Source organism: Ranitomeya imitator, chromosome 7 (assembly GCF_032444005.1).
Source record: "Ranitomeya imitator isolate aRanImi1 chromosome 7, aRanImi1.pri, whole genome shotgun sequence".
NCBI classification, from domain to species: Eukaryota; Metazoa; Chordata; class Amphibia; order Anura; family Dendrobatidae; genus Ranitomeya; species Ranitomeya imitator.
The window spans coordinates 16061176-16085054 of NC_091288.1; the positions used below are offsets into that span (position 1 = coordinate 16061176).

Here is a 23879-nt window from a genome sequence, read left to right on the forward strand (position 1 = left end):
GCGATAAAGAAAAGTGAATTGCAGACTTTTATCAATTGCAAAAAAAATCCCTTTGAATGGTCCGTTTACTGCTGATCACGACCACATCGGGATCAACAGGGTTTGTGCACGTGACCAATTCTAATGCATGGTGCACGTGCAAGATACCCGCTGCTCACTCCTGCGTCCCAGCAGGCGGATGCAACATTGGCACCGCGCACTTCCTGATGCCGAAGTGAGAATCGAAAAACAATCCCTTTAAATCCGTCTTGGGGGCATGAGTACTCCGTGTCTTTATCAAAAATATTTTGCCTGGAACCAACCTTGGAAAAAAACAAAATACACCAAAAATAATTAACTTACGTGCTGCAATGTAAAAACCGACTTGCTGTGCACATGTTCCAACTTTTGTGACTTCTTCTAAACATTTCAGACTTTAGTAGCCGTAAAGCTGCTAAAAGAAGTGACTGGTCCTCCTTCTACTGCACCAATGGTAGATATGGAATTCTGCTGCTCACTGACATCAATCCATCCAGTCTCTAGTCCCGGCAGTAATCGTCCTTCTGCTACAGGACACCTGCCATGATGAGGGTCCTTTGTCACCTGGACTGCACAGAAATGCATCGTCCCTGCTGATTCATGGCAGCCGGGGAGGGAGAGACCAGGTAAGTAATCGCTCTGTGGACAGCACAGTATAAAAGAAGGATTTGTTAGAGCCGTGTCCAGCTATACTGAGGCTATAACTAGCACTGATGTATTGGAAGTTTATTTAATTATGGAAAATCATTAAGGCAATAATAATGTGACATCCTGATTATTGGCAGGCGGCAATTACAATGTCAGTTTGGTCAAAAATTAAAGAAGTGACATTCGCTTTTCCTGTACTGACGATGGAAGGGTTCTTGTTCTGTGTCTGTGGCATCTGAGCCTTACTTCCAGTAAATAAGCCAGGAAAAGCTTCTGGAGTGAACATTAAGGCTAAGTGCACACGTTCAGGATTTCTTGCAGAAAATTCCTGAGAAAAACCGGACATTTTCTGCAAGAAACCACGTTTTTTGCCGCGGTTTTGATGCGTTTTTTTTCCGGACATTTCCCAATGCATTTTGTAGTGGGAAATCCGCAAAATGAATGAACATGCTGCGTTTTTTACCGCGATGCATTTTTTTCGCGGAAAAAAACGCATCATGTGCACAAAACATGCGGAATTCATGCTAAATGATGGGATGCTTATTGTATGCGTTTTTTTTTTGCGGTTTTATAGCGTTTTTATCGGGAAAAACCGGAAAAAACCGCAACGTGTGCACACAGCCTTAAGGGGTGTTATTAGAATTCAAAGTGATTCCCTATCCACAGGACAAGAGAAAATGTACCAAATGCAGGGGTGTGACAGGTGGCATCCTCGGCGACCCACGAAAAGGGACTCCTTTCTAAAAGACCTATACCCATGCATGGAGGATACCTCCAGCTTTTGGGATGACGTCTTTAATTGTATACATGGGTCATTATTTGCCATATACCGGCCAGAAGGGTGTGGTTTTTTTTGTTGTGGGGCTGAAACACTTGGATTTTATGGGTAGAAAATTGTCAGCATATAACAGCATCAAATTTAGAGATTGTAAAAAAAGTATATGCAGAAACTGGCCTTTGCCTATGCTGCGTATTTTAAGTCTGTGACATGTCCAGTGTTGCAGCAAACTTTTAGGGTTTGTGCACACGTTGCGGGTTTAGCCCTGCGGGTCCGTAGCAGTTTTCTATGTGGTGTACAGTACCATGTAAACCTATGGAAAACCAAATCCACAGTGGACATGCTGTGGAAAATTGCATAATAGGAATCCGAAGGTGTAAAAACGCAGGCGAAATCCGCACAAAATCTGCAGGTAAAACGTAGGGCATTTTACCTGCGGATGCTGCAGAATCTGCATGGAAAAATCCGCAATGTGTGCACATACCCTTACCCTTTGCATCATGCGAATCTGCAATAGAAACTTTGTGTGGATTTGGCCACAGATTTTTGTTTTCCATTCATGTGGATGTAATGTTTGGGTTCTGTTGGGTCATGTAATCTGTTAAACTGCACTTTCCAAAACAGGAGGCCATCGAAGAGTCCCTAAATATCACATGGCATGATTTTTTTTTATTTTTTTTTTCCCCCTATGGCCATCATCTGCCATGGTGGGCCTAGAGAGCAGCTTGAAGTCTTCCCATTAGGTCCGGCCCATGAAAAGCTCAGATGCCACATTCATGATGGCATGGTCCACTTCCAACACTGGTCAACTAGGGTATCATTAGAAGGGTTGTACAGGATTAAAACAAAAACAATATATATTATATATAGATCTAGTTGCAGTTTTCCAAAACCGTCCATGGATTGTGGCCAGTTTTACAGCTCCGCTCTATTACGGAGAATATGGCGGAGCTGCAATACCGCACACCACCTCAGGCAGGGGTGGCGCTGTGTTTGGATTCATGTTAAATCTAGTTACAGGCTTTAAGAAACGCAATATGTTGCACATGAGCACCCTTGACTTTGCAGTCGGTTAGCAGCAGCAGCAGCCACCGTCCAGGAATCCTCAGCGCATACGCCAGGCTGGTCATAGTCCATGGAGCCGAGGACGAGATCTCTCATGTTCAGTACAATCTTCCACAATCGGAGACGGTCCCAGAGAGGTAAGCGGCGGCTGGAGCATTGGCTTTGTAGCACTGCCCGGACTTTTCCACGGCGGCTACTTCTGAGGTTTGGTGACTTGGCTACGTCGATGTTCTTGTAAACAGCGTGTGCTACAGAAGGAGAACTCGAGGTATTCAAATGGGATTTTTCCTAAAAGCGATTCTCCGCACTGCCAGCAGCGCCTGCAACACAAAGCAAAACGCCAAACTTACCAAATAGAGAAAAATATAAGAATCTTTACTGAAAGCTTTTTACCACCTTAGTGCAGATTGAGTTATTTTATGTCTTTTTCCCCTTTCGTGCAGCTCTACGCCGGTCACCTTTGGCTACAGACGGCGGTTTACCTTCCTGCACCAGTCAGTCACTTGTCCTAAGAGTTTAGTTACCCCCCGTGCAGCCGCAATACTCTGCTGTCTAGAGCTGAATGTAGCTTCAGTCATGAATGGAGAAGAAAACATGTAACTCAAAGAGAGGAAATGTATCCAGGGGAGAAAATCCTCCTTACCTGACGTTGGTCCCAGCCGTCTCGTTGCTGAGGTTGAGCTGTGCGGCCAGTCTACGCTCTGCTACGATCGCTCTCTGCATGAGAAATACAGGAATTACGTGAAAATACAATCACAATTTAGGCTGTTCATGGTCATCTCTGTGAGCATACAAGACTGCGGTTCATGGTCATCCTCTTAGGCTGCTGGACTATGCTTTTCATGGTCATCCTCTTAGGCTGCAGGACTATGAAGTTCATGGTCATCTTAGGCTGCAGGACTATGCTGTTCATGGTCATCCTCTTAGGCTGCTGGACTATGCGGTTCATGGTCATCCTCTTAGGCTGCAGGACTATGCTGTTCATGGTCATCTTCTAAGGCTGCAGGACTATGCGGTTCATGGTCATCCTCTTAGGCTGCAGGACTATGCAGTTCATGGTCATCCTCTTAGGCTGCAGGACTATGCAGTTCATGGTCATCTTAGGCTGCTGGACTATGCGGTTCATGGTCATCTTCTAAGGCTGCAGGACTATGCGGTTTATGGTCATCCTCTTAGGCTGCAGGACTATGCAGTTCATGGTCATCTTAGGCTGCTGGACTATGCGGTTCATGGTCATCTTCTAAGGCTGCAGGACTATGCGGTTCATGGTCATCCTCTTAGGCTGCAGGACTATGCGGTTCATGGTCATCCTCTTAGGCTGCAGGACTATGCAGTTCATGGTCATCTTAGGCTGCTGGACTATGCGGTTCATGGTCATCTTCTAAGGCTGCAGGACTATGCGGTTTATGGTCATCCTCTTAGGCTGCAGGACTATGCTGTTCATGGTCATCCTCTTAGGCTGCAGGACTATGCGGTTCATGGTCATCCTCTTAGGCTGCAGGACTATGCGGTTCATGGTCATCTTCTAAGGCTGCAGGACTATGCTGTTCATGGTCATCTTCTTAGGCTGCAGGACTATGCGGTTCATGGGCATCTTCTTAGGCAGCAGGACTATGCTGTTCATGGTCATCTTCTTAGGGTGCAGGACTATGCTGTTCATGGTCATCCTCTTAGGGTGCAGGACTATGCTGTTCATGGTCATCCTCTTAGGGTGCAGGACTATGCTGTTCATGGTCATCTTCTTAGGGTGCAGGACTATGCTGTTCATGGTCATCTTCTTAGGGTGCAGGACTATGCTGTTCATGGTCATCTTCTTAGGGTGCAGGACTATGCTGTTCATGGTCATCCTCTTAGGCTGCAGGACTATGCGGTTCATAGTCTTCTTCTCCATGTGGTCTACCTAGAAGCTCCCTGAACTTTCCTCCCCTTAAGGCAATGGCTTTTCGTAGAGTTGAGCAAAAAGGTTTGCAGGACCCTGATCTGGCGTTCACGTTGGTACTTCGTAGCAGCAGAATTAGGGCAGTGCGAAGTTCTACGGCCAACACTCAAATATCAGCATCCTGGATGACTCTCAAAGGGAACCTGTCAGCAGGATTGTGCTCAGTACCATGCACACAGTTTCAAGTTGGCGCCGTTATACTGATTAGAATGATACCTGTGATGAAATCCATCTTTTGGTTGTTGTGTAATCTATATTTTCAGTTTTGAGTTAATGATATGCTCGTGTTCCGGGGTGGCCTGTGTAATCAGAATAACGGCGCCGACCTGACACTGTCTGCAGGTTACTGAGCACAATCCTGCTGACAGGTTCCCTTTAAAATTACTCCATCCCATGAGCATCACTAAATCAGTGGGGCCTTGCAATCACCAGAGGCACGCAGGAAGCCAGCATTCGAGTTCCAGCCGTTAAGTTCGCACTGCCCTGATTTGAATCTTTTTGTTGAACGTTACCTTTTCTTATTCCCTCCTATTGTTGCTCCCCTTCTGCTTCCTATCAGGGGTGGTCCGTATTGTTCGCAGCAAGGAACCGTGACTGTAAGTGACGGCATTGAGAAAGAAGGTCCTGGCAGCGCACTACCTGGAATCATTGGAGCTCAGAAAATGGTCTTGGAAAATTTCCATGCAGAATAACTGCAGTCGCCATTTTCATTACTGTGGTCGTGTCGACAACAGCTAAAAACGGCCTGAGGGAGAAGGCTCCACACATACGTGATATTCAGGGGTTAATAGTCAGTGATGTGTACGGACACAGGAAGGCCTCACCTTCTCACGCTCAGTCAGAGCTGCAAATCTCTTCTTCTCGGCCTCCTCGGCCTCCCTTCTCAGCCTCTCTTCTTTGTCGTCTTTCTCCTTCTGTTTCCTTTGCGCCCTCTGGACGCGCTTCTTCTCCGCCTTACGGGCCTCCACCTCCTCCGATATTGGTCCTGGGATCTAAATTCAGTAGAAGATGATTAATCAATGTCCGGTATTGATGTAATGAAAACATATAACAGATTGCTCCAGGTGAGCCGATTGTGGCGATACCAAACTTAAGTTTTTCTCCTTCGCCTCATTGGGGGACACGGACCGTGGGTGTATGCTGCTGCCACTAGGAGGCGACACTAAGTGATACACGCTCCTCCCCTGCAGTATACACCCTCCTGCCGGCTCTCGGCTCCTCCCCTGCAGTATACACCCTCCTGCCGGCTCTCGGCTCCTCCCCTGCAGTATACACCCTCCTGCCGGCTCTCGGCTCCTCCCCTGCAGTATACACCCTCCTGCTGGCTCTCGGCTCCTCCCCTGCAGTATACACCCTTCTCCTGGCTCTCGGCTCCTCCCCTGCAGTATGCACCCTCCTGCTGGCTCTCGGCTCCTCCCCTGCCGTATGCACCCTCCTCCTGGCTCTCGACTCCTCCCCTGCAGTATACACCCTCCTGCTGGCTCTCGGCTCCTCCCCTGCAGTATACACAATCCTGCTGGCTCTCGGCTCCTCCCCTGCAGTATACACCATCCTGCTGGCTCTCAGCTCCTCCCCTGCAGTATACACCCTCCTGCTGGCTCTCGGCTCCTCCCCTGCAGTATACACCCTCCTGCTGGCTCTCAGCCCCTCCCCTGCAGTATACACGCTCCTCGCCTGCAGTATACACCCTCCTGCTGGCTCTCAGCTAACCAATTCTTGCTTGGTGTCTGTAGGAGGCACACAGACATTTTTTACATTTTTGATTTTATTTTTTCCACGGACGAATGGGGCGACGGATCCTTTCAAGGTTCCGATCTCCCCGAACCATCAACAGGCGAGCACGGAGAGTGTCGCCTCTCCGTATCCTCTCCTGCGACGTGGGATGCCACGCCTGGGCTGATTCTTAGGGGCGAAGGGTCCCTTCAAGGGCACCGATCTCCCCGCACCATCAACAGACGAGCACATGGAGTGTCGCCTTCACGTTCCCTCTTCCCCAGCCAGGGTTAATGCTGGACAACTGGCCCTGTCCACCCGGGGACTGAACTCCGTGGACGTACAGAGGCCCCTCTCTATGGCGTCCGAGCAGCCCCCACTGTCCCACCACTGTGAAAGCGGATGGCACAAGGAGGCGGACGGTTCCTCTCCACCTCCCTAACAAAGGGATGATGGATTAAGGTTTATCCCTCTATCCCTGCACCGTCCACACTGCAATACCCGACCTGCAGTCATCCGCGGTGGCTCCATCCTGGGATGCGCACCGAAGGTGAGTGGATCCGGTCAGCGGTGGGCCCCTTGCTCACTGGCAGTCTCAGCTTCCCTGTGGCCCACCTCCTTTTTTTATTATTATTATTATACATTTTTATAGCGCCATTTATTCCATGGCGCTTTACATGTGAATACGGGGCAAATATAGACAAATACATTAAACATGAGCAGATAACAAGGCACACGAGTACATAAGGAGGGAGGACCCTGCCCGCGAGGGCTCACAGTCTGCAGGGGGTGGGTGAGGATACACTAGGAGAGGGAAGAGCTGGCTGTACGGCTGTTCAGTAGGTTGAGGATCACTGCAGGCTGTAGGCTTGTCGGAAGAGATGAGTCTTCAGGTTCTTTTTGAAGGTTTCTATGGTAGGCGCAAGTCTGATGTGTTGGGGTAGAGAGTTCCAGAGTATGGGGGAAGCACGGGAGAAGTCTTGGATGCGGTTATGGGAAGAAGAGATGAGAGGGGAGTAGAGAAGGAGGTCTTGGGAGGATCGGAGGTCGCGTGTAGGTAGGTACCGGGAGACCATGTCACAGATGTATGGAGGAGACAGGTTGTGGATGGCTTTGTATGTCATTGTGAGGGTTTTGAACTGGAGTCTCTGGGCGATAGGAAGCCAGTGAAGGGCTTGACACAGGGGAGAGGCTGGGGAATAGCGGGGGGACAGGTGGATTAGTCGGGCAGCAGAGTGTAGGATGGATTGGAGTGGTGCCAGAGTGCTAGAGGGGAGTCCAGAGAGTAGGAGGTTGCAGTAGTCGAGGCGGGAGATGATAAGGGCATGCACTAGCGTTTTTGCAGTGTTGCGGTCAAGGAAAGCACGGATCCGGGAAATATTTTTGAGTTTGAGACGACAGGAGGAGGCAAGGGCTTGGATATGTGGCTTGAAAGAGAGGGCAGAGTCGAGGATCACCCCGAGGCACCGGGCGTGTGGGACTGGGGATAGTGAGCAGCCATTGACATTGATGGATAGGTCTGGTGGAGGGGTAGAGTGAGATGGGGGAAAGATGATGAATTCTGTTTTGTCCATGTTCAGTTGTAGAAAGCGAGCAGAAAAGAAGGCTGAAATGGCAGACAGACAGTGCGGGATTTTGGTAAGCAAGGAGGAGAGGTCAGGTCCGGAGAGGTAGATCTGCGTGTCGTCAGCGTAGAGATGGTACTGCATACCGTGGGATTCTATGAGCTGTCCCAGGCCGAAAGTGTAGATGGAGAAGAGTAGGGGTCCTAGAACAGAGCCTTGAGGAACACCGACTGACAAGGGGCGAAGTGAGGAGGTGGTGTGGGGGAGGGAGACACTGAATGTTCGGTCTGTCAGATATGACGAGATCCAGGAAAGGGCCAAGTCTGTGATGCCAAGGGATGAGAGGATTTGTAGCAAAAGGGAGTGGTCTACAGTGTCAAAGGCAGAAGACAAGTCCAGGAGAAGGAGGACAGAGTAGTGTCGCTTGCTCCTGGCAGTTAGTAGGTCATTGGTGACTTTAGTTAGGGCAGTTTCAGTTGAGTGATGGGAACGGAAGCCTGATTGTAACCGATCAAAGAGGGAGCAGGAGGAGAAGTGGGAGGACAGTTCAAGATGGACGTGTTGCTCCAGCAATTTGGAGGCATAAGGGAGAAGAGATATTGGGCGATAGCTAGACACAGAGGATGGGTCGAGGGAGGGCTTTTTGAGGATGGGTGTGATCTTGGCATGCTTGAAGGATGAGGGAAAGACACCTGTTGTGAGTGAGAGGTTGAAGAGGTGTGTTAGGGTTGGGATGAAGACCGTGGAAAGGTTAGGGATGAGGTGGGATGGGAGCGGGTCAAGCGTGCAGGTGGTGAGGTGTGATCTTGACAGGAGGGTGGAGAGCTGATCTTCTGTCATGGTGGAGAAGCTGGTTTTGGAGGAGCAGGGTTGAGCAGCTAAGAGGGGCAGTGGGCGCTGTGGGCCAAAGCTTTCTCTGATCGTATCGATCTTCTGTTTAAAGAAAGAGGCGAAGTCATCAGCAGAAATGAGGGGGGAGGGAGGAGGTGCGGGGGGACGGAGTAGAGAATTGAAAGTGTTGAAAAGCTGTTTAGGGTTGTGGGACAGGGAGGATATGAGGGATGAGAAGTAAGTTTGTTTTGCGTCAGTGAGCGCAGACTTGAAGCTGGCGAGGGACTGCTAGTATGCAGTGAAGTGGTCGGCAGAGTGGGATCGCTTCCATCTCCGCTCGGCAATCCTGGAAGCCCGTCTCAATTCTTTGGTCAGGCTGGTCAGCCAGGGCTGCCTGTTAATTGTACGAGTTTTACTATGCATGAGTGGGGCGGCCGAATCGAGTGTTGTTGTTATTGTGGTGTTATAAAAAGTGGCAGCAGCATCTGTGTCATGAAGGGAGGCTATGTCTGTGAGAGGGAGAAGGGACTCAGAGAGTGATTGTAAGTTGAGATGTTTGAGATTTCTGCGAGGGTGAGTGAGTTTGTGGAGTGGGGGTTGCACACTAGGAGAGGGACGAGAATGTCAGTAGGTTGTGGTCAGACAGGGGGAGGGGTGTGTTAGTGAGGTTAGTAAGGGAGCAGAGGCGGGTGAAGATGAGGTCCAGCGTGTGGCCATCTTTGTGAGTGGCCTCAGAGGACCATTGAGTGAGGCCAAAGGAGGCAGTCAGTGATAAAAGTTTAGAGGCAGCTGAGGTGAAAGTGTCAATGGGGACATTGAAATCACCCATGATGATAGTGGGGATGTCAACAGAGAGGAAATGAAGTAGCCAGGTGGTGAAGTGGTCGAGAAAGGTGGAGATGGCTAGTTCTGGGGGGCGGTAGATGACAGCCAGCTGGAGGTTGGAGGGGGAATAGATGCGGACAGAGTGCACCTCAAACGAGGGAAGAGTAGCGGAGGGTGGTAGCGGGATTGGAGTAAAGGAGCAGGTGTCGGACAGGAGCAAGCCAACTCCTCCACCGCGTTTGTTGCTGGGGCGAGGGGTGTGAGAGAGGTGGAATCCGCCATAGGAGAGCGCAGCTGGAGAGGCCGAGTCAGAGGGGGTGAGCCAGGTTTCAGTGAGGCCGAGGAAGGAGAGTTTGTTGGTGATGAAGAGGTCATGGATAAATGGCAGTTTGTTGCAGATGGAGCGTGCGTTCCATAGTGCTCCAAGTAGGGGGAGCGGGGGAGTGGGGGCTGGATGAATGGGTATGAGGTTGTCGTGGTTGGGAAAACGTGCGGAGGATCGTGGCAATACCTCCTTGAGGTAACGCACGCGCCAGCTGCAAAAATTTAGCCCCCCGGCTTCGGCCGATGTGTAGGCCGCACCCCGGAAGCGCACTCTGGCGGCTCTGCCCGCTTTTCTGGCGCTTCTCGCTTGGCACGGAAGCACTCAGTTTTCTCGGCCACTACAACGCCCCTCACTTCTACCGCTGGTATCGCTCCCGCCGGCTGCAGAAATTTAGGCCCCGGCTTGGGCCTATTCATGGAGGTCTCGAGGCTCCGCCAACATCGTGCCTTTGGCTCCGCCACCTGAATTGGCGCTTCTCGCTCTCTGCAAGATTTTATCACCTCTGCAACTCCCGGTGGCCATCTTGGTCCACCCGGCCGGCTCAGACAGGGGCGACGACTTTGCATTAAAGGGGCACAACGACTTGACCAGTATGACCAGAATTCCCTGATCTAAAAGGCGCATGACCAGTATTCCCTGGTCTTAAAGGCACATGACCAATCCGAAGCCGGTCACCCTAAATGAGCTCGGGAGTCCTCCGCCGCTGATCCCAGTTTATCCCAGAGTACCTAGTTCCCTCAGTGGACTTCGTCACTGACCGCAATCCATGGTTTCTCTGACCAAGAGATTGAATCCCTCCGTGGCTTGGAGTGCTCGCAGAACCGATACATATGGTCCCTCTCCTACATGGGAGCTGTCGGCTAGCAGGGGCCGCAAGTATTCTAGAAACATACAGGTATCTAGAACTAATAACTCCCCTAGCCAACAAAAGCCTTTTGGAAGCAGAAAGGGCCCCAGTGATCCTCAGAGATCCGCACTGACCACGTCAGTTTTTTGTTTGCGGAGCTAGTATCTTTCCGCCTTATTGCAACAAAACTGCAAGTAGGGACTTTCTCACAGGGAGTTTTCACACGTGGTTCTTCCCTATCGCATACCGTTAGATCATTGGGACCTTAATGGTCCTAGGAGTCTTACAGTAGACTCCTTTTGATCCAGACTTTACTATCATGGAAGGTCGCCCTTTTTTTCTCTGCGATATCCTCATCCTGACGAGTCTTCGGAGCTAGCCGCTCTGTTCTTTCAGACTTTTTTCCCTTATTACCTTCAAGGCAAGGTTGTCCTCAGGCCATCCCCATCCCTTGTTATCAAGGTAGTATTGTATTATCACTGTTATGAGGGCATAGTTCTTCCCTCATCTCTTTCAGCACCAGTCCACAAAATGGAATGAGTTCCCCATATTCTGGACGACGTGAGTGCTCTGAGTAGGTACGTCTCGAGGACGGCGTCCTTCCGAAGGTTGGACGCTTTATTTGGGCTTCCCGACGGTAAGAGGACGGCTTTCTGACGGTTACTGGAAGGGCTTAGCCGTTTCATCGGCCATGTTAGCCTGGTGGATTTGTTACACCATCCAGGAGTTCTTCCGTGTTAGATGTCAGCCTATCTCCCTGTCTATCGAGGGTTCTAGGCACCAGGCGTCGGCAAAGCACGCCTGCAGATTCGTCCAGTCCGCATGCATTCTTGAAGCACTATAATTCCCACACTTCCACAGATGTGAGTCTGGGCAGGCGGATTCTGCAGGCCGCGGTGGCGCACTTGTAAGTAGCGGTTACACAGGGCCTGATCTGATGTTGTCCCCACCCAGGGACTGCTTTGAGACGTCCCACGGTCTGTGTCCCCCCATGAGGCGAAGGAGAAATAGGGATTTTTGTGTACTCACCGTAAAATCCTTTTTTCCGAGCCATTCATTGGGGGACACAGCTCCCACCCTGTTATTAGCTTATGCTTGTTTTATAATTTGACATGCTATACTCTCATATATAATATGACATGCTATACGCTCATATGCTGTTATTGATCTACTGCTTTTGCACCGAACTGGCTAGCTGAGAGCTACCAGGAGGGTGTATACTGCAGGGAAGGAGCTAACTTTCTTTGTATCACTTAGTGTCAGCCTCCTAGTGGCAGCAGCATACACCCACGGTCTGTATCCCCCAATGAATGGCTCTGAGAAAAGGATTTTACGGTGAGTACACAAAAATCCCTATTTTTTTCCCCCCATATTTAAGTGATTAAACTTCTTAACTGTGAAAAAAAAATTGTTTGTGTTGCCATTTTCTGAGACCACTTTCATTTTTCCATCCATGAAGCTGCGAGAGGGCTTGTTTTTATTGATACCATTTTGGCTATGTGCACACGTTACGGATTTTTCACGTTTATTCTGTGGTTTTCCGCTTAAACGTTTACATTAAGCATGCCAAAAAATTTTAAAGCATACCGCAATTTTTGTGCCCATGTTACGTTTTTTTCCACGTAAAACATGTTCATTAATTTTGTGGACTTTTTGCGGATTTGCCGCTATATTATTTCATTGGGAACCTGCAAAAAACGCGAGCGGATTTCCTGCAAAAGTAATCCGGAGTTGCTCAGGAAAATTCTGCAAACTTTCCTGAACGTGTGCACATAGCCTTTGGGATAGATAGGACGTTTTGATCGCTTTTTATTGCAATTTTGGAGGAAAAAACAAAAACGAATTCTGGAGTAGCAAATTTTTTATTTTTTTTAAACTTGCCGTCTAAATAATTCTATATTTTGATTGCTCGGCCTTCTACGACCAAATAAGTTTATTTTCTAAAAAAAAAAAAAATTTAGAGAAAGGTGCGATTTAAATTTTATTTTTTTTAACTTTTCTTAAATTTTTATTGTTTTGTCCTTTTAGAGGACTTGAGCCTGTAAATGTTTGAGTCCTCATACTCTGTACTGCGATCTATAGAATGTCTGATGTTCCTTGAAGGACAGCCTGAGGCTTGGTTTCACAGGACTTAAGGTACCTACACACAACGATTTTGTTAACGATATTGTTGCAATGTCACGCTTTTTGTGACGTAGCAACGATCCCGCTAACGATATCTTTATGTGTGACAACGACCAACGATTAGGCCCCTGCTGGGAGATCATTGGTCATTGGGGAATGATCAGGACCTTTTTTTGGTCGCTGATCACCCCGCTGTCATCGTTAGATCGGCGTCACACTGTAACCAGGGTAAACATCGGGTTACTAAGTGCAGGGCCGCACTTAGTAACCCGATATTTACCCTGGTTACCATTGTAAAAGTAAAAAAAAAAAAAAAAACAGTACATACTCACATTCCGATGTCTGTCACGTCCCCCGCCGTCAGCTTCCCTGCACTGACTGTCAGTGACGGCCGTAAAGCAGAGCACAGCGGTGACGTCACCGCTGTACTCTGCTTTACGGCCGGCACTGACACAGTCAGTGCGGGAAGCTGACGGCGGGGGACGTGACAGACATCGGAATGTATGTACTGGTTTTTTTTTTTTTTCTTTAACTTTTACAATGGTAACCAGGGTAAATATCGGGTTACTAAGCGCGGCCCTGCACTTAGTAACCCGATGTTTACCTTGGTTACCCGGGGACTTTGGCATCGTTGAAGACAGTTTCAACGATGCCGAAGTCTTTCCCCGGATCGTTGGTCACTGGAGAGAGCTGTCTGTGTGACAGCTCCCCAGCGACCACACAACGACTTACCAACGATCACGGCCAGGTCGTATCGCTGGTCGTGATTGTTGGTAAGTCGTTTAGTGTAACGGTACCTTAAGGAGGCAGTGGGGCGCGGGGGTGAATTAAATGCCGCTGTCCGAGATTAGCATCAACATTTAAATGGTTAAACTGCAGCAGTCAGGGCTAGCTCCGGTCACTGCTGTTAAGAGACAGATGCCGGCTGTGTAACACAGCTGAGCCGGCTCCATACACTCTGCATGTGACCCGTGATGAAAAAGGGATTGTCTAAGACTTGAATACTGAGGTCGGAGACATCAGCGGCGGCAGCTACACACCTGAGACTTGCTGTAGTTGTATTTGTCAGGGTTTTCCGCTCTGTACTTGCGGAAGAGAAGACGGGTGCGTTTGTCCACAGACACAGAATATGGCGTCTGGGCATTGGTGTCCCTTAAAGAGGTGAAGAATTGTAAAATTTATCAGTTGTGTAAAAATAAATGAATGTTGGTAACTACAGACCCGAATCGTATCCACCGACCTGAGCGCAGGGTCCCAGCCAGCGTCCATGAGCAGACAGGCCACTTCCCCGTGTCCAGCAGCAGCCGCCACGTGGAGCAGCGTGCGTCCCTCTACCGGCAGGTGCTCATTCACCAGCCTCGGCACGACCTCCGAGGAGCAAAGTCTGGGTCCAGAGGAGTCGTCAGAGCCGGAAAGTACATCTTGTAACATCTGCTTAGCGGTCTCAGCATCTCCGGTCTTGCAGCAAGTGAATAAGACATTACGTGTCCTGGAGAATTCATCACCTGATCAGGAGACAAAAGGATTCATCATATATTAGCAAACACATGGGCAGTTGCATATTCTGCTGTGGGGGCACTGTCGGAGACATGGGGTAATACACATGCATTGCTCCTTGCTGTGCATGCAGAACATTGCTCCTTGCTGTGTATGCAGAACACACAGAGCATTGCTCCTCGCTGTGCATGCAGAACACGCAGAGCATTGCTCCTTGCTGTGTATGCTCAGTATACCTGCTCAGTGTCTCTTCTTATCCCTGTACAGGATTATAAACCCTATAATGAGCATATAGTCAGCAGAGCTCGACCACAGAGTGATGGAAGAAGCCCATCAGGTGTGATGAATGACAGTTTACATCACGTGGACGGCTGCTGCGTCACTCACCAGGGAGGAGATAACACTAGGAAACAGGAGCCGGCGCAGGAAGTGAGGGGGCGATGCTCTGCTGGAAGTCTCGGGTCCTGTTACATGTGGCCCTGACTAAATATGGTACATACTTGGTACCTCCAAGGTTGTAGGATTCCCTAACGGCAGCTCCTCTGACAATGGCCGATCAGCAATGGTCCGAGAAACATGATAAAGATCAAGGAGATGACTCGTCTCCAACTCCCCAGATCCTAGTCCGATCCATAATCTGTGGGACGTGCTGGAGAGCAAAGTCTGATCCACGGAGGCCGCACTAAGCGTCGCACAGAACCGGCTAATAACGTCCTGCTGCCAGCAGTAGGAGACCTACACAATATCAGACCGGCGCCTCTAAAGTCCTGACTGATCTGTGTATGAGCCAACATATAAAGGGCGACCCCGTCCCCCGGCGTCAGTGCTTTACCTTCCAGTGCAGATGATGGCTGAGGTGTATAGTTCTCTGTTTCCTCAATGGCTGAATCTTCATCCTCACGGTCCTGCTCGGTCCTCCGAGATGTAACACTGGGCCCAGTCGCACCTACAAAACCCAGACAACACTCACAGCAGACGTCCTTCCACCATGATGACCTCTGCACAGTGTGGTTAACAGCCCCAAAAAGTGAAATGGGATCAAAATGTCCTCTTCACCCCAATATGGCAGAGAACGTGAGCGTGGCTACAAAGCCCCGCGGTCATAAACAGATAAAAGTTACACCACCTTGTGTATTATATAACACTAATGTAACACGCACTCGTTGCTTCCCGCTTCTTTCTCTTTTTTCTCCTCCTCCTTGGCTCCACTTCGTGCTCCCTCAGATCCAATGTGCTGATTGTCAGCTCCTCTTCCACTAAGTCTTCAGATGCGGGAGACTCCTCTTCTGACACATCAGCGGCATCTGACACAAGACACAAACATCTGCGGTGGATTCTATGGATACATTCTGTATAAAAGGCGACAAATGATCCTCAATAATAGAATGGGGGAGTGGTAACAATCTGCATCTGGTGAAGCTGCGGACCACCACGGTCTCCATCGCACCCTGGACATGTATATTTACCCGTCCTCTGTTCTTTAACTTCCGTCCGTCCTGGCTTTCTAGGCCTTAAGGTTTTCACTTGTGTTCTACTGAACAGTGATGAGGCCACCGCCATTTCTGTAAAAAGAAAACCCCCTTATTATCTATATTGTTCAGAACAATAAAACACAAGCACCAAATGCTTGAGAGATATAAAGCCCCCAACTAAAACGACAAAGGAGAAAGTCAGAGTAAGAGCCTGAATTATACTGCGCGTTAGATGCCAAAATTCTGCTACTGTTATAGAAAACAGTCGGCAAGCAGGACATCACACACTCCCTCACAGCTGAACTCCTATAATGAAGAGAGTATTACATTTTTCCTACAATGGGCGACTGTGCTGTGCTTGGTGTAAAGATGAAGTTTCCCAGACTTCAAATATTCAAGCAAGATTTTTAATTCACAGAATAGTGAGTGCAGCTCTGGAGGATAATGCAGGACGTAACCCAGGATCAGTAATGTAATGTGTGTACACAGTGACTGCACCAGCAGAATAGTGAGTGCAGCTCTGGAGTATAATACAGGATGTAACTCAGGATCAGTAATGTAATGTATGTACACAGTGACTGCACGAGCAGAATAGTGAGTGCAGCTCTGGAGTATAATACAGGATGTAACTCAGGATCTGTAATGTAATGTATGTACACAGTGACTGCACAAGCAGAATAGTGAGTGCAGCTCTGGGGTATAATACAGGATGTAACTCAGGATCAGTAATGTAATGTATGTACACAGTGACTACACCAGCAGAATAGTGAGTGCAGCTCTGCAGTATAATACAGGATGTAACTCAGGATCTGTAATGTAATGTATGTACACAGTGACTGCACGAGCAGAATAGTGAGTGCAGCTCTGGAGTATAATACAGGATGTAACTCAGGATCAGTAATGTATGTACGCAGTGACCTCAGAGCCATCTTACCATAGAGCTGCAGGGTGAAGAGATGTGTGTGCACCCTATGGACCTCCCTGTAGGTGGCTCTCCTTGTGCAGAATGGAATTCCGAAAACTCGCGGGTCTTTCCTTGTAATGGGAGAATTACGTCCTAAGAACAGAGTTTTATCAGAACGAGGGGCTCGGAGAAAGATCCCCTGAGCTTCTTTAATGTGATCTGTCCAGCTCTGCAATAACTGATTTATGTCCTGGAAGTAAAAGAAAAACAAGATCAGTAATATTAATACTTGGAGATTGTATGAAGTCGTCTAATAGCTACCGCAGTAATAAGATGTAGAAGACTCACCGCCATCAGAGCCGCCTGGTTGTATCTCCTCAGAGCCGCCCCGGCAGACTTAGCCATGTGTCCACGATTCTGGGAGTCATGGACGGATTGTGCGGTCCCCCTTTTGGCTCTCACTGTGTAACGATGGAAGGTCTTGTGCTTCATCACCTCCTTTCTGTAGAGAAGACACAAATGAGGATGGAGGACATGATCTTACACATAACGCCACGTATAACCCAGGTAGTGTAATGCAGGTGGGGAGGTGACAGAAACAAGAAACATATATGTATGTATATATAAATGCATATAAAATAGAAAAGTACCCCTGATAAACAGCTCCAGCAAAATGTCCTCCACCTGCCATGAGAATCACCACCACCGGCGGCTGCTCCTGCAGACGCTTCACACAACTGAGCAGCTGCTGCGCCGTCACCTCCAGGTCCTGGAGCAGGATACAGTAATGTTGTATTACAGAGGCCTCACATTGGTTATATGGTGCATTTATAGTCCGTACCTTCGCTGCCCCCAAAACACAGCGGTAAACAGACAGAAGCTGCTGCTCTCCATTCCGAAATAAGACTCTCTGAGCTCGGATGGACTGAGCGATGTTGGGAGATGAACCGTCTCCGGGCTCCGAGGTCGTCCTGGGCTCCAATTCATCCGAGCTCTCCGAGTCTGAGCCAGAGATGCTGGATACGTCTCCTGGAAAAGATGGAAAAGGATTCTTATACCAGAGGTGAAGGTCCTGAAATGTGGAAGCCCTCACATGCCTCTCTTTCCTCGTCCTCCCCGCAGCCCATGCCTCTTTTTCCTTAACCTCCCCGCAGCCCATGCCTCTCTTTCCTCGTCCTCCCCGCAGCCCATGCCTCTTTTTCCTTAACCTCCCCGCAGCCCATGCCTCTTTTTCCTTAACCTCCCCGCAGCCCATGCCTCTTTTTCTTTAACCTCCCCGCAGCCCATGCCTCTCTTTCCTTAACCTCCCCGCAGCCCATGCCTCTTTTTCCTTAACCTCCCCGCAGCCTATGCCTCTTTTTCCTTAACCTCCCCGCAGCCCATGCCTCTTTTTCCTTAACCTCCCCGCAGCCCATGTCTCTTTTTCCTTAACCTCCCCGCAGCCCATGCCTCTCTTTCCTCGTCCTCCCCGCAGCCCATGCCTCTCTTTTCTCGTCCTCCCCGCAGCCCATGCCTCTTTCCTCGTCCTCCCCACAGCCCATGCCTCTTTTTCCTCGACGTCCCCGCAGCCCATGCCTCTTTTTCCTCGACCTCCCTGCAGCCCATGCCTCTTTTACCTCGACCTCCCCGCAGCCCATGTCTCTTTTTCCTTGACCTCTCAGCAGCCCATGCCTCTTTTTCCTCGACCTCTCAGCAGCCAATGCCTCTTTTTCCTCGACCTCCCCGCAGCCCATGCCTCTTTTTCCTCGACCTCCCCACAGCCCATGCCTTTTTCCTCAACCTCCCCGCAGCCCATGCCTCTTTTTCCTCGACCTCTCAGCAGCCAATGCCTTTTTCCTTAACCTCCCCGCAGCCCATGCCTCTTTTTCCTCAGCCTCTCAGCAGCCCATGCCTTTTTCCTCGACCTCCTCGCAGCCCATGTCTCTTTTTCCTTGCCCTCTCAGCAGCCCATGCCTCGCCTTTCAACTTCTCAGCAGCCCATCTTGTCCCTAAGCCACTCAACAAAGCTTGTCTCATGCCACGACTGACTCAGTAGAGCATGTTTCATCCCTCGACCTCTCAGCAGCCCATGTCTAATCTCACACACCTCTCCTCCATGTCTTGTCCTGTTCAGGACCCATTCACTTGCTCATGCCTTATTTCTCTTCTCTCACCTGCCCGTGTCTTCTCCTGGAAGTCCTCTTCACTTAACACTTCTGCTCCCTGGATTCTCCTTTTCAGGTTAAATCGATGCCAGTCCAAGGTGTAATGTTCTCTCTTTAACACAGAAATCAAAGGTCAATTTTCTGAAGCCATAAATCAATTTTTATTTATCAAAATATACAGACTTGGTAGATCATCATAATAAGTTCTGACCTCCACCATACTTTACACTGCAGCTATTCTTGATCAGGTTGACGGCCATGCATTGATACCGAAGACATAAATTACCTGTTCCTCCCTGCTGTCAAATTTGCACTGACATGTCGAACAGTTCATGCGATCAGAAATCTCCAGGACATTAGGTGCTTTTGCTTCTCTGACATTTATTTCTAGGGAAAAACAATCACATATATCAGATTGTAATGTGCCCCTGCAATGAGGCATCGACGTCCCTCACTCCCCTCATTTGTTAGGTCCAGAGGTCCCTTAGTGCCATTCCCAAATAACATATCCTCGGATGTTTTCTTCAAGATCCAGCAACAACAGCTAACCTGCTTGTCGATGGTTTCCACTTTTTTTCCCCAATCAGCAGCAGAGTTCTAGCATGACCCTTTTAATTGATTGGTAGCTCATTACCCCTTATCGCTGTTCAAAACCAAACCCGAGCGGCGTCCTCATCGCTGATTGTGATTTTATACCTGGAGGCTTCACATTCTCCAAAGAATTGTCTTTTCCATGAGTTTTATTATAGATGGACAGGCCTGATAACTCTGGACTGGAAGGACTCAGATCAAACAGACTGACAACTTGTATTCCAGGAGACCTAAGAGGTTAATTACAAAATTACCAGAAGATATTGGGCACTGGCTGAAGAACCAACTGTTGTGTTACAAGATGTATGTGACTGGCAGGGATCTCATCTATGCCCATGTACCTGACACCTTTCTATCATAGCTGCAATGCTCTGCGTTTTCTGACCCCTTTCTATCACAGCTGCGATGCTCTGCATGTCCTGACACCTTTCTATCATAGCTGCGATGTTCTGCATGTCCTGATCCCTTTCTATAAGAGTTGCAATGCTCTGCGTGTCCTGACCCCTTCTATCACAGCTGCGATGCTCTACATGTCCTGACACCTTTCTATCATAGCTGTGATGCTCTGCATGTCCTGATACCTTTCTATCATAGCTGCGATGCTCTGCATCCCTGACACCTTTCTATCACAGCTGCGATGTTCTGCCTGTCCTGACACCTTTCTATCATAGCAGCGATGTTCTGCATGTTCTGACACTTTTCTATCATAGCTGCGATGCTGCATGTCCTGACACCTTTCTATCATAGCTGTGATGTTCTGCATGTCCTGACTCCTTTCTATCATAGCTGCGAAAATCTGCATGTCCTGACTCCTTTCTATCATAGCTGCGATGCTCTGCATGTCCTGACCCGTTTCTATCATAGCTGCGATGATTTACATGTCCTGACCCGTTTCTATCATAGCTGTGATGCTCTGCATGTCCTGACTCCTTTCTATCATAGCTGCGATGCTCTGCGTGTCCTGAGTCCTTTCTATCATAGCTGCGATGCTCTGCGTTTCCTGACTCCTTTCTATCATAGCTGCGATGCTCTGCATGTTCTGACTCCTTTCTATCATAGCTGCGATGCTCTGCGTGTCCTGACTCCTTTCTATCATAGCTGCGATGCTCTGCATGTTCTGACACCTTTCTATCATAGCTGCGATGCTCTGCATGTTCTGACTCCTTTCTATCATAGCTGCGATGCTCTGCGTGTCCTGACTCCTTTCTATCATAGCTGCGATGCTCTGCCTGCCATGACTCCTTTCTATCATAGCTGCGATGCTCTGTGTCCTGACTCCTTTCTATCATAGCTGCGACGCTCTGTGTGTCCTGACACCTTTCTATCATAGCTGCGATGCTGTGTGTCCTGACTCCTTTCTATCATAGCTGCGACGCTCTGCCTGCCCTGACTCCTTTCTATCATAGCTGCGACGCTCTGCGTGCCCTGACACCTTTCTATCATAGCTGCAATGCTCTGCATGTCCTGACTCCTTTCTATCATAGCTGCGACGCTCTGCGTGCCCTGACACCTTTCTATCACAGCTGCGATGCTCTGCGTGTCCTGACTCCTTTCTATCATAGCTGCGATGCTCTGCGTGTCCTGACTCCTTTCTATCATAGCTGCGATGCTCTGTGTGTCCTGACTCCTTTCTATCATAGCTGCGATGCTCTGCGTGTCCTGACTCCTTTCTATCATAGCTGCGATGCTCTGTGTGTCCTGACTCCTTTCTATCATAGCTGCGATGCTCTGCGTGTCCTGACTCCTTTCTATCATAGCTGCGATGCTCTGCGTGTCCTGACTCCTTTCTATCATAGCTGCGATGCTCTGCGTGTCCTGACATCATTCTATCATAGCTGCGATGCTCTGCGTGTCCTGACTCCTTTCTATCATAGCTGCGATGCTCTGCGTGTCCTGACTCCTTTCTATCATAGCTGCGATGCTCTGCGTCTCCTGACTCCTTTCTATCATAGCTGCGATGCTCTGCGTGTCCGACTCCTTTCTATCATAGCTGCGATGCTCTGTGTGTCCTGACTCCTTTCTATCATAGCTGCGATGCTCTGCGTGTCCTGACTCCTTTCTATCATAGCTGCGATGCTCTGCGTGTCCTGACTCCTTTCTATCATAGCTGCGATGCTCTGCGTGTCCTGACTCCTTTCTATCATAGCTGCGATGCTCTGCGTGTCCTGACTCCTTTCTATTATAGCTGCGATGCTCTGCGTGTCCTGACTCCTTTCTATCATAGCTGTGATGCTCTGCGTGTCCTGACATCATTCTATCATAGCTGCGATGCTCTGCGTGTCCTGACTCCTTTCTATCATAGCTGCGATGCTCTGCGTGTCCTGACTCCTTTCTATCATAGCTGCGATGCTCTGCGTCTCCTGACTCCTTTCTATCATAGCTGCGATGCTCTGCGTGTCCTGACTCCTTTCTATCATAGCTGCGATGCTCTGCGTGTCCTGACTCCTTTCTATCATAGCTGCGATGCTCTGCCTGCCCTGACTCCTTTCTATCACAGCTGCGATGCTCTGCGTGTCCGGACTCCTTTCTATCATAGCTGCGATGCTCTGCGTGTCCTGACTCCTTTCTATCATAGCTGCGATGCTCTGCGTGTCCTGACTCCTTTCTATCATAGCTGTGATGCTCTGCGTCTCTTGACTCCTTTCTATCATAGCTGCGATGCTCTGTGTGTCCTGACTCCTTTCTATCATAGCTGTGATGCTCTGCGTCTCCTGACTCCTTTCTATCATAGCTGCGATGCTCTGTGTGTCCTGACTCCTTTCTATCATAGCTGCGATGCTCTGCGTGTCCGGACTCCTTTCTATCATAGCTGCGATGCTCTGTGTGTCCTGACTCCTTTCTATCATAGCTGTGATGCTCTGCGTCTCCTGACTCCTTTCTATCATAGCTGCGATGCTCTGTGTGTCCTGACTCCTTTCTATCATAGCTGCGATGCTCTGTGTGTCCTGACTCCTTTCTATCATAGCTGCGATGCTCTGCGTGTCCGGACTCCTTTCTATCATAGCTGCGATGCTCTGTGAGTCCTGACTCCTTTCTATTATAGCTGCGATGCTCTGCGTGTCCTGACATCATTCTATCATAGCTGCGATGCTCTGCGTGTCCTGACTCCTTTCTATCATAGCTGCGATGCTCTGCGTGTCCTGACTCCTTTCTATCATAGCTGCGATGCTCTGCGTGTCCTGACATCATTCTATCATAGCTGCGATGCTCTGCGTGTCCTGACTCCTTTCTATCATAGCTGCGATGCTCTGCGTCTCCTGACTCCTTTCTATCATAGCTGCGATGCTCTGCGTGTCCGACTCCTTTCTATCATAGCTGCGATGCTCTGCGTGTCCTGACTCCTTTCTATCATAGCTGCGATGCTCTGCGTGTCCGGACTCCTTTCTATCATAGCTGCGATGCTCTGCGTGTCCTGACTCCTTTCTATCATAGCTGCGATGCTCTGCGTGTCCTGACATCATTCTATCATAGCTGCGATGCTCTGCGTGTCCTGACTCCTTTCTATCATAGCTGCGATGCTCTGCGTCTCCTGACTCCTTTCTATCATAGCTGCGATGCTCTGCGTGTCCGACTCCTTTCTATCATAGCTGCGATGCTCTGCGTGTCCTGACTCCTTTCTATCATAGCTGCGATGCTCTGCGTGTCCTGACATCATTCTATCATAGCTGCGATGCTCTGCGTGTCCTGACTCCTTTCTATCATAGCTGCGATGCTCTGCGTGTCCTGACTCCTTTCTATCATAGCTGCGATGCTCTGCGTCTCCTGACTCCTTTCTATCATAGCTGCGATGCTCTGCGTCTCCTGACTCCTTTCTATCATAGCTGCGATGCTCTGCGTGTCCTGACTCCTTTCTATCATAGCTGCGATGCTCTGTGTGTCCTGACTCCTTTCTATCATAGCTGTGATGCTCTGCGTCTCCTGACTCCTTTCTATCATAGCTGCGATGCTCTGCGTGTCCTGACTCCTTTCTATCATAGCTGCGATGCTCTGCCTGCCCTGACTCCTTTCTATCATAGCTGCGATGCTCTGCGTGTCCTGACTCCTTTCTATCATAGCTGCGATGCTCTGCCTGCCCTGACTCCTTTCTATCATAGCTGCGATGCTCTGCGTGTCCTGACTCCTTTCTATCATAGCTGCGATGCTCTGCCTGCCCTGACTCCTTTCTATCACAGCTGCGATGCTCTGCGTGTCCGGACTCCTTTCTATCATAGCTGCGATGCTCTGCGTGTCCTGACTCCTTTCTATCATAGCTGCGATGCTCTGCGTGTCCTGCGATGCTCTGTGTGTCAATTCCCATCAGCCCTCATCACTCCCCATCTATGGAGGGAATTCTGTAACTCAACGGCGCCTCTCAGAATCTTAACAGACGCTGACAGACAGGACGGACAGTAATAACAGGCGAACTCTTCCTCACCCCTCCATGCTGCTCACGTGGCTCCCACCAGCTGTCACTTCACTTCCTCGTCTGACGTCACTTCCGCCTTCACCACAACCCCCTTCTCTCACGCTGACCCAAAACAAACCTCACACACGCCCACCTGCGTAGTTATTGGTTAGTGAGCTTTGTGTCCTCCCTTGCCATTGGTGGTTAAT

General features: G+C 49.3%; 1 protein-coding gene across 1 annotated transcript; it reads right to left on the reverse strand.

Annotated features, from left to right (window-relative positions):
* Positions 1 to 729: 729 nt before the first annotated feature.
* On the reverse strand, positions 730 to 23751 carry ANKZF1 (ankyrin repeat and zinc finger peptidyl tRNA hydrolase 1). Its single transcript, XM_069732802.1, has 16 exons — positions 23701 to 23751; positions 19392 to 19516; positions 18982 to 19082; positions 18705 to 18807; positions 17393 to 17580; positions 17202 to 17320; positions 16900 to 17053; positions 16582 to 16801; positions 15642 to 15737; positions 15336 to 15479; positions 15008 to 15121; positions 13919 to 14183; positions 13719 to 13830; positions 5273 to 5440; positions 3153 to 3226; positions 730 to 2829 (listed from the first exon to the last, which is right to left on the reverse strand). Exons 1-16 carry the CDS (start codon positions 23706 to 23708, stop codon positions 2703 to 2705), a joined length of 2118 nt encoding a protein of 705 aa, XP_069588903.1. The 5' UTR covers positions 23709 to 23751; the 3' UTR covers positions 730 to 2702.
* Positions 23752 to 23879: the final 128 nt, after the last annotated feature.

What these genes read in the sequence shown, in the direction of transcription:
- ANKZF1 (XM_069732802.1), bottom strand. An exon ending in GGCTGGGACCCTGCGCTCAG is followed by an intron (nt 13,831 to 13,918) that starts GTCGGTGGATAC and finishes CACCTCTTTAAG; the next exon opens with GGACACCAATGCCCAGACGC. An exon ending in ACAACTACAGCAAGTCTCAG is followed by an intron (nt 5,441 to 13,718) that starts GTGTGTAGCTGC and finishes TACTGAATTTAG; the next exon opens with ATCCCAGGACCAATATCGGA.